General features: G+C 36.7%; 1 protein-coding gene across 2 annotated transcripts in view; it reads right to left on the reverse strand.

Moving 5' to 3' along the window:
* Positions 1–1,147: 1,147 nt before the first annotated feature.
* The window catches only part of FAM120A (family with sequence similarity 120A), a 159,615-nt gene continuing 149,326 nt past the window's right edge, over positions 1,148–11,436 (reverse strand). For both annotated transcript variants that reach the window (XM_045285150.1, XM_045284905.1), the window contains 3 exons: positions 11,054–11,195; positions 10,832–10,928; positions 1,148–3,036 (listed from right to left, as the gene is read on the reverse strand). In XM_045285150.1, coding sequence (XP_045141085.1) covers positions 2,725–3,036; positions 10,832–10,928; positions 11,054–11,195 — 551 coding nt within the window. In that variant the 3' untranslated portion in view covers positions 1,148–2,724. The remainder of the gene's footprint in view (positions 3,037–10,831; positions 10,929–11,053; positions 11,196–11,436) is intronic.

An 11,436-nucleotide genomic window follows, 5' to 3' on the forward strand; every position in this document is an offset into this window, starting at 1 on the left:
AAAAAAAAAAAATGTGACCACTCAAGCCAAACTTGCTTTGGCAGGTCAGTAATCATTCCTGATTCCTTCCTAATTATTGTTGAGACAACAAAAACATCCTTTGATCTTTCACTTCTGGTGATGCCCAGGCTTGAGGAGAATATTGAAAGTACCACGGACTGCCAAAAGGACAAATCTGAATTGGAAGCAGTTAAGGTCAGAGTGCTCCTGAGAGGCATGAATGGCAAGACTTCATCATACATACTATGGACATCTTGTCAGGAAAGATCAGTCCTTGGAGATGAACATCATTTTTGGTAAGATGGAAGAGGACTGGAAAAGAGGAAGTCTTGGAAAAGATGGACCAACACTATAACTGCAACAATATGCTCAGGTATGGGAACAATGTAAAGATGGCACAGGACTAGGGTGTGTTTCATTCTGTTGTGCCTAGGGCCGCTTATGGGTTGGAACTAACTCGATGTCACCTGGTAACAACTCCACCTCCTCCTCACACGCTCTCCTTTACTGCTCAAGTCTGACTCCATACAAGTAAATAATGAACGGACTGTGCCTCCACTGTTCTGAAATTTAGATGATTTTTGAACAGATGAGCTCAGCCTGATTTCCCTGGGGTGGTCTTTGTCCACAAGGCCCCATTCACAGTCATGCACATAGCCTTCAATTTCCATCAACAAGGGAACCTACAAATCAAGGTAACAGATTGGGACACAAAAATAACATCATATTTCATACTAGTTTCAGAAACTAAATGTAAGCCAAAATTAATGCTTGAAAAACAGGCTACATATGTAACACTCACTTTCAAAATAAGATTTAACTAGAATCAAATTTATTTCTACCCACAAGGTTAAGACATACAACTATTTCCACAAGAATCCTCTTTTATAGGAGAATGTACTTCCTTTCTATCCCTATGGTTTTATTAAAATTAACTATAAAATTCAAAAATAAGTGTCAGCATAATTTTCATATTAATGATGTATTAATATTTCTTTAATTCTAGAAAACCTAAAGTCACTTTAAAGAGGCAAAATATTTATAAATTTTTATTATCTGGCCACGCTTTTAATTAGCCATTAAAATTTGTATTAATGCTCAGTGAAATGTATATTTTTATAAGTGAACTTAAAAGCCACACTATACCTTATACTAAAAGAATAAAGATTTTTATTAAGCATTGTAAGTTGCATTCAATAGCCTTCAAATACACCACACCACAATCCATCTACAATCAATCAAACCCAACAGCAGTTCATTCTTGCACAATCCATGAGTTAGGGCAAAACTCCCTTCAACTTACAGTAAATTCCTATTTAGCTCTTGCGGGTAGGGATTGGGGAATTACACCTCATTTCTGATCACTAATGTGTGATGAAGAGCATCAGGATAATTATATGAAAACAAATAAGTGATTCTGATTTCAAAGTACATTGTTTGGAAACATTAACAAAAACATCAAAATGATATAAGTATACTTGCTTCTACTAAATTCTTGATGGGAAAGTTCTCAAGAACAAGCAATTTGTTTCTTGCTACAGAAGAGGGGGAGGGGTGTTTAAAGACCAAAGTTTTTTTTTTCCTTCACAGAATTTCATATTTTGCTAATATGAAGGCATAAAACAGCAACAAAGAACAATAATGCATACAGCAGTGAATACACCAGGGTAATGTTGATATTCAAAACGGCTAGATAATTTTTGGGGTTTTTTAGAATAAATGCAACAGAGGTCAATAATCACAAAATTGTAAGGTTAGAGCAAGATCAGTCAATGACTAAACATAGTTAACATCTTGTATAGGACTATTACTGATTATTAGCTTTTTGTTTTGCAAATGGGCACATATTTGTAAGAATGGAAGAAAGGACAATAACATGCATAATATTAACTACACACTTTTAAAATTATGAACCATGCAGAAGTTTAGCTCAAGTAGTAGTACTAATGGTCTACATCCGATTCAAAACCACATAGTTCATTGATCACAGATGCATGGTATTTAGTCACAAAAAGTTTCAGAACACATTGTGTTGATTTTGAAAGGTCATTTGCATCTTCTGATTTCAACTTTATCTCCATTTAACTTGCTTGTAAAGTATGTATGATGTACTGTATATTTAAAATCAGCAGAACGGCAATATTACTGTATTATCTTTTAGTTTTGATAGTTGCACTTTTTTTAACACAAAAGAACCACATCAACAGTGATGAAATTTAAGAAAGAAAGAAAAACTGTGGCTGTGCCTTATTTTTTCCATAATCATAAAATCAAAGCCTTAAACAAAGCTTTATTGTGAAACAGTAATGCAAAATCAAATATAATGGCATACATATGGTGCCAAATGCTAAAAATTAGAGTTTAAGCTATATATACTTAAAAGACTGCCAAAAAAATGTTTTTTCTTTATAGTTCAAGAAACACCACTAGAGGCTTTTGTCATAACCAGTTTAAACTTTATGTGTACTTCATTTTAAGTGCGGGAGTCAAATGCTCTTCATTTTCTTTCTTTCTTTTTTGTTTTATTGTAGCATTTTGACTACAACTGGTTAAAACTAAAAATTTATTGTTTAAATCTCTGATATCAAAGAGGGATCCGAATTTCCAAAGTCCTCATTTTTCTCTTACGGAAAGGAAAAAATGTACATAACTGTAGGCTTTCTTTCCAGATATTTCTAAATCCTTACCCCTTCCAATATCCTTCACCCTCTATAAAAAATAAGTTTACTCTTCTTTATTTAAGACAGCTGCCTCAAGAGTATCACCTTTATGGCAGACGCTGTCTGTATTTAGTGCATTTAAGGGAGGATTTGTATTGCACATTTTAGAGTCATTATTCAAGGCACTTTCAGACTGGGTGCAAGCCCTGACACCTCCTGCGCTCCCATTCATCTGGGACGCCAGCTTCTCCTCAGTCATCACTCCATTTTCAGCCAGGGACCCATCTGAAGACACAGCAGGAGACTTCAACTCCACTGATTTTGACTTAAATTCTTTGGCCACTTCTTCTGCTGAAGCAGCATAAGGAGGTTTACCCTGTGTAAGATAAAAGGAAATAAAAGATAATGAATGCAATTTTTGTTGATTGTTAGGAGACAGAACATTAGTCTGGCCTAATTTTACTTTTTTTTTTTAAATTCAAGAGAAAATATGCATATTTGTACAGGCACAGGGTTCGGTTTGCAAGTTGTCTTTGCCTCTGATTAATCATAATTGATAGACGCTGCTACAGATTCAGTTAGTTCCCTACTACTGTCATCTCTGTAAACTTACTGGCAGTTAGTGTCCTTAACGTGCAAACAAAGTCCTGGGATGCTTAAATGTATGGAGCTCTATCTAATCTTCTTATATGGTACGAAACTATTAAAAATAACAAATGCTCCTCATTAAGTCTGCCTCAAATGTTCTGCTTGGTCCTATCCCCCAAAAGGGAACACCGTTTATGACATGCAGCAGCAGACACCCCCATATTTTAACCAAGGAGTGAGAAGTAAAACAGAACCAAGTGACCCATGGGCAACCTCAATGATCAACAAGACTGCACTAATAATTGCCACTCATGTTTACGAAATCTCTCTTCTGAAAGAGTCCTTCCACTAGCCCTTTAAGAGCTTGAGAGGGAAAAAATTCTCTGGAAAACATGTTTTGAGGCTGATTCAGCTTATGAGAGGGTTTTAAAAACTTCATGGAAAAAATTTTGGAGAAAAAAAGATAATGGAATTTTCTTAAAAACTTGTTGGCGCCTTCTTGTATTTCCTCAAAGATAAGCCTCTCTCTATGAGGACCAAGATGATAACGTTAGATCTTTCAGTTTCTTTTATAGTAGGCCAGGTTTTCTTTACCTCAGCACTATTGGTATTTTTGTACCTGAAAATTCTTTGCTATGGGAACAGTTGTATGCATTTTAATACATTTAGCAATTTCCCTAGCCTCCATGCACTAGACGCAAGTAGCACCCACCTCCACAAGATGCTATGACCAACAATGCCAGGGAATCTCCATAATTGAGAACCACTGGTATAGACAGACTTAAGTGAAAAGTGAAATAAAAAAATAAATAAAACCTTGAATGACTTTTGCCTTCAAATTCATTTTTTGGATGAGGAAAAATAGATAGCTGGTTATATTGACTGTCTACCTCTTTGCCACATCCTCTTTTCAATATAATACGGTGGTACCTTTTAGCATCAGCTAGTCTTTATTGGGAAAATTAAGATATCATTTTTACTGAAAATAATGGTCATTTCCTGCTGGATTTTGGAGTGTGCCTTGATGGTGTCACCTTAGCGATACTAGACGTTCAAGCATGTTATCAATCCCAGCCACTCTATAATATCATTTTTCTGCTTCCCAGCTCTAGAATTGAGAAATACAAAAGTACACATCTCCAGAATGCAATTCTCGGGAAATCAATGTTATGGAACCTTACCGAAAAATAATTAATATAAAAATATAGCCAGGGAGAAAAATAGTCAAAGACTTAACCTATACCCATTTGAACTTCAAAGGTCTCACTCTCCGGGAAATCAAACATACATGCTCATTTGTAAGACTAAATGAGTATCTTTAGTAATAGTCATTTGCAGGAGTCCTTCTTGCCAGAGCCAAAAAAGAGGGTCTGTTTACCAGCGAGTGGTTGAAAGAGGGGAACCTTCCTCTACTGTTGATTCCTGGATAAGATATGTAAAAAGATGTGCTGGCCAACCAACTCACCTACAAGGGATACAATGTGAATAAGAACAGCAGCTTTAACTATTAGGAAACAAACATTCCCTCTCACTATCCTACCTTTTTCTTTTTTCAACCTGGTGAGGCAGTTCTTACCATACCCATTATAGGCAAGCAAGCACTGTATGCACTATTCCTTCTACTCTATTACTTTAACTGTACTTGAGTTACCAAGTTGATCAGATTTCAGCCAGTATGCCAGGTAATGTATGGTATCAAAGACAGTGAAGTAGGAATAGTGAGTGAGTGCAAAACGAGAAAGCTTTGGAACTAGAGACACATAACGTGTGAATGTTTCCTTGGGTCAGTTACTTACACGGGTCTAAATTCACCCAGTTCTAAAAATGGTAGTAAGTTTGACTTCACTAGTTTATTTGAAAAATAGAAAGATAATAGATAAAGCTTGTTACATATGCAAGTGTTAAATCTTATATCTAGTAAGTCTAGAGTAGCATTATCCACACATCAGCTTCTATTGGCTGCATTAAAATTACCTAGCAAAAATTGTTGTTTAAAGAAGGTGAGCCTAGTGAACTTGCTTATAAATATTATCTATAAAGTTCAGGAGTTTAGGGTTTCTAAACTATGCTTCTTGATTAGAGAGGTCAATGACACATGGCAATTGTACAGCCGTGACATACAAGATGAATTCAATTGGGCAAAGCCAGAAGAGAATAGAAAAAAGGAAGTAGCCAGGCCAGTAAAATAATAAAACACAAACTAATATTGACCTAACAGAGTGGGAGTGTTAGAAAAGGAAAGACGATATTAAGGGCTCAAATACAAAGAAAATGCTTTGAAAACGATGGTGGTACAATGGATGAATATATAGATTGTGATGGGAGATGTAAGAGCCCCCAATAGAAGTATTTCATAAAATAAATAAAAAAGAAGAAGAAGAAGAAGAAAGGGAGAGAAAAGGGTGAAAGTGAGAAATACTGTAATGAAGTGATTGGATGAGGAGACAACCTAGAAAAAAGAGAGAGGATATTTTGACAAAGTGTTTCTAAAATGCATATGGAAGAACAAAGCAACTGGAAGAGGAAAACAATACTGAAGAGCAAAGCTGAGGGGCTTATACACCAGAAGCCAAAACTTTCTACAGGCAAGTTGGGAGATTGCTGGTTCAGGTCCAGACTACCACAATAAAATGAGTATCAAACAAAGTTAGTCACATTAATTTTGGGGCATTCAAGTATACCTACAAGTTATATTTATACACTATACCTCAAAATTAAATTGTCATGGTCCACAGACATAAGCAATTTTATTTTAAAAAAATAAGTAAATATCTTTGTGACCAAAAGATACAAAATATTGAATAAAAGACCAATAAACTGAGCTTCACTATTATTAAGAGTGAAATGGCAAGCTACAGATTAAAAGAATATATACTTTCAATATATATAACTGACAAAGGACTCTCTTATACTGCATGTGAAAACATAAACTGGTACAACCCTTTTGGAAAAGATTTGGCAATATCTTCTAAAGACAATGTGCACATTGTCTATGAACCGATTATTCCACTTCTGAGTGTATGCCCATCTAGAAATAAGTGTTTATGTCCACAAAGGACATAGACAAAAAATTCTCATTCTAGAATAAAGATAACTAAAATTGGGGAACTCTAATGCCCATTTAGAGTAAACTCGTTTAACAATAGAATATCCAATGCAAGTAACACAAAATGATATGACATAAAAGAACACCATGAATCAAACAATGAGATAAAAGAACTTAAGAATTTAAAATAAAGAGAATCTTTCAATAGATGTAGAAAGAGCACAAGACTAAATAAGTACTGTACGTCTTGATGAAGGTGAAAATAAAGAAAAATTTAAAAATCAGTTAGATACAACAAAACCCACAAGGAAGAAGCACACCAGCCTACCCCAACACGAATGCTGAAGACAAAGAGGGTACATAAGCAAATGCGGTGAAGAAAGCTGATGGTGCCCAGCTGTCAAATTACACAGAATCTGGGGTCCCACATGCTGGAAGATAAACAAGGGGCCATCTGAGAAACAACAAAGCCCACATGGAAGAAGCACACCAGCCTGTAAGATGACACAGTGGCCAAAGGGTCAGATATCAGGCATCAAAGACAAAAAAAAAAAAAAAAAACATAACATTGTGAATGAGGGGGAGTGCAGAGTGGGGAACCAGGGCCCATCCAGGGGAAATTGGACATCCCCTTGAAGAAGGGTTGCGGGGAGGTGAGGAGCAAATCGGAATGCAGTGTAGTAACGATGAAATATGCAATTTTCCTCTGATTCTTAAATGCTTCCTCCACCCCACTACCATGATCCCAATTCTACCTTACATATCCGGCTGGACTGGAGGAGGTGCACTGGCACAGATAGGAACTGGAAATACAGTGAACCCAGGACAGACGAACCCCCCAGGACCAGTGGAGAAAATGGCGATGGCGGGAGGGTGGAGGGAAGGAGAGGGAGAAAGGGGGAACAGAGGACAAGGTCTACATGTGGCCTCCTCCCTGGGGGATGGACAGCGGGGAAGTGGGTGAGGGAAACGTGGGATGGGGTAAGATATTATAAATTATCAGGGGCTCAGGGGGAGCGGGGAGGGAGAGGAAAAAATGAGCTGACACCAGGGGCTCAAGTGGAAAGTGGGTGTTGTAAGAATGATGAAGTCAACATATGTACTAAAGTGCTGGACACAGATGACGTATGTACAGATTGTGATGAGTTGTATGAGCACCTAATGAAATGATTATTTTTTAAAAAAATTAAAAATCAGAAAGAAACAAAGATAGGTAAATACACATTAAAACCCAAAATGAGATATCATGTCCCATTCAAGAAGATAGCTAAAACGACAAGACGGAAAATAACACGTGTTGACAAGTCATGTAGATACTGGCATCCTCACACATTTCAAACCGTCAGCTACTGTAGTAAATAGTCAGACATTTCCTCAGCAGTTCCACTCCTAGACATGAACTCAAAAAAATAAATTAATTAAAGCATCTGCTTACATAAAAATCTGTACAAGAATGCCCATAGTCTATATTCATAATAGTTAAAAGGTGCACACAATGAAGATGTCCACCAATTGGTAATTTAATCAAGAGTACCTACAAACCACGGAATACTCTTCAGCCATAAAAGAAAGAATGAAGTGCTGTTATATGCTAGAACATCAATGAACTTAGAATACTGCTCTGTGAAAAAAGAGCCAGTCACAACAGACCACGTTTTGTTAAGATTCCATTTATTCAGAACATACAGATTAGGGAAATTCAGCCAGAAAGTCAATCAGTAATTGCCTGGAAGCACAGTTGATGTAGGGGAGAATTATGGAGACTGATTACTAAATGGGCATAAAATTTCTTTTGAGAGTAATTCTGAAACTAGTAATAATGGTTGCACAGCCTTGTTAATAATGTGAAAAAAACAACACATGGTATACTCGTTTAGAACAGGTGAATTTTATAGTGAGTTATATTTCAAAAATAGAAATAAAGAAATAAAAAGGAACAAGAGTATGACAAATATTAAAGACATAGTAAACCAAACTCATTGCCAATTAATTAGTTGATTCTAATTCACAGCAACCCTAAAAGGAGACTAGAACTTGTAAGGCTGTAAGTCTTTAAGGAGGTAGCCTCATTCTTTTCCCTGCAGAACAGTTGGTAATGGGTTTAAACTGCTGACCTTGTAGCTTGCAGCCCCATGTATATATAACCCATTATGATACAGTCCAGAACATCTAATGCCAAACTTTAATCTAGCAAATAAACTCTTAAGGAAAAACAAAAGACAAGTGACTCCACAGAGGGAGGAAAATTTAGATCATCAATTTTTTGATAGTAATGTTTTATGCCAGAAGGAAATGAAGTAAATAATATTATCTAAAATATTGAAATAAAAGTGGAGGCCAATGCTTTCAACCATAAGGTAAGTGAACTATAGCCCTTCCCGAGGAATAGAATCAGATACAATGTACCACGTGGGAGATGAGCATCAATCTAGTTATGTGTAAAACTAAGACTCAATGAAGTCAGAAGGGAGTCTAGCGCGGCATGGCTAAGCGACCAGATAATGAAGGCAAGGACTGTACAGTCATTTGTTAGTCACAGGAGTTACGGCTTCTAAAAGTCTTTGTGAACACTGTTTTCTTGGACGTCAGCAGAGAATTTTTCACTGTTTTCTGAGTACTCATGTTTACAGGTTACCATGGAAGTACCAATATTATTTTTAACAAGTAGGTGATTTTGTAGATATGGAGTTAATAAAGAATATGTAAGAACTTTCTCTTAACTCTTTTCAGCAATTTATCAGTAATGGGAGTAAAAGCATTTATTTTGAGCTTGCTGTGTTAGGAGTTTGTTTACTGTGTTAACTGTTAGCAATGTGAGGTGCTGCTATGTCAGTTCCCACTCATAGCAGCCCTGCCCAGACCAGCGCCGTCCTCAGTTGCTTTCAGGTTGGAGCCTGTCGTTGCAGTCAAGGAGGATGTCCGTGCACCACTGGGACGCGTCTCTCAACATGTCCAATGTACACGAGACGAAGTCTCACCACTCTCTCTTGGAAAGAGCCGTCTGCTTATATTTCCTTCCAAGGTAGATTTGTTCTTATGGCAATCAATGGTATTTTAAATATTCAACAGCACCATAATTCAAATGCACTGATTCTTCTCTGGTCTTCTATTCAATATCTAACTTTCACATGCATACAATTGAAAATCCCATGGATTGGGTCAAGTACACCTCAGTCCTAAAACTGGCATTCTTTTCCATTTTTTCAGAGATTTGGCGCAGTAGATTTGCCCAATGCAATCCATTATTGATTTCCTGACCACTGCTTCATGAGCACTACCGGTTATGGATCCAATCAAGATGAAATCCTTGACAACTTCAAGCTGTTATCCATTTATAATAATACTATCTATTGGTCTAATTGTGGGACCAATGGTTTTATAAAATTCTAACTTAGTCATTCCTTGGGTTCCAAGATTATCAAAATGGAGGAACAACAAATAGTGGTCAAGTAATAATCCTGTAGTCCTATATTTGAATAGGAAGCATCAGCACAAACTCATGATGTACTATGCAACTGTGCGTGTGTACGTGTGTGTATATTGTTTGTATACCCCCACCCACAGATGTGCTTTCCTTTCTTAGTTCTGTCCACAGAAAAGATGATTTTATATGAAAGGACATATAGATGTAATATAGAAGAGGTTAAATAAAAAGCTCTGTAGACCTTCGATTTAAATGAAGCATCAATATGAGTACATTGTATTTTATCTTAAAAAATAAAAACTATGTTCATGTGAATATTTTATGTATGAGTAAACAGATTTTGGTGTATACGTGGGTATGTATGAATGTATATATACATATATTTTCTCCTGTCCCCAGTTCCGTCCAGAGAAGAATAACAGAAACACAGACCACTCTTGGCAAAAGAAGTCTATCAGGTTTTAGACTGTGGTCTTGGCATCACATTTCCTACTAAAAAGAAACCAAGGTTTTATGGAGAATGGATAATTCCAGGTTTGGTGCAGGTAAAAAGTAACAAAAAAAAATCTTTGTTTTGAAGTTAAGTATTGAACACTTGGACATGAGTCAGTTCCAACTTATAGTCCCTCTATGAACAATAGAAGGGGAAACTGCCGGTCCAACATCCTCCTCACAATTTTCTTATTTTAGACCCCACTGTTCAGCCACTGTGTCATTCCATCTTGTTGAGGGACTTCCTCTTTTTCCCTCCCCTGTACCAAGCATGATGTCCTTATCGATGGACTGTTGTCTCCTGATAACATGTCCAAAGTGCATGGGATAAAGTCTTACCATCCTTGCCTCTAAGGAGCATTCTGGCTCTATTTCTTCCAAGACAAGATTTGCTTCTACTATTGATCCATATACATCCAACTGATAAATTAGAAAAGACATGGGGATATTTTGTCTAGGAAACTGACACCTTTTGAACACTTATGTATCAGTTAATATTGCCAGACGCTTGACCACTATAGAAATTGATCAAATCTCCTTTGTCTGAGCCTATGTTCTGGAAGTACTAGTTCAGAAAGACTATCAGGGAGAACTGGCACAAACAGTATGTTGTACTATTACCTGAATTGTTCCCTGGTTTTTGTAACCTCTCCCATAGTATCTTCCACCTCTTCCAAATGTTCTAATCACGGGGGTAGAAATAACTCCTCTAGGACGTCTAAATTAATTTAAAAAAAGGGCAAATATAAATATACATAAATGCTTTATAGGCATTTAAAATAATATTAAAATGTAATTCCAAAGTCTCAAATACAAAATATATTCAAATTTCTCAGAACTTACCCTCTTGCTGGTCCTCCAACAGAAACTACCTGTAGGGGGAAAGGCCCTCGGCTTCCCCGGCCACGTCTGCTCCCAGCCCAGTGGCCAACCACAGTGCCAGCTATTTCTAATTTTCCTCCCTGAGAAGGTATAGGCTGGACTCCTGCATTCAGACAAACAAAAATACAGTGGGCTGTTGGGGTGGTGGTGGTGGTGGTAAGTCTTTACCATCACAGGATTAAGAATAGCTAAGAAAAACAAGCAAATAATTTTACACTTTTCCTTTGTATTTATTTTACAGAAATTTCATTTGCTTTTCTTTTATTATGTTAAATATCTCTGGGCACAACGTTTGATTTTTAAGGTACTCCCGAAACACACTTGGAAGTACAACAAAATTGGTG

The sequence above is a fragment of the Echinops telfairi genome, unplaced genomic scaffold (assembly GCF_000313985.2).
Source record: "Echinops telfairi isolate 266 unplaced genomic scaffold, ASM31398v2 ScPeMD7_1;HRSCAF=3_0, whole genome shotgun sequence".
NCBI lineage: Eukaryota > Metazoa > Chordata > Mammalia > Afrosoricida > Tenrecidae > Echinops > Echinops telfairi.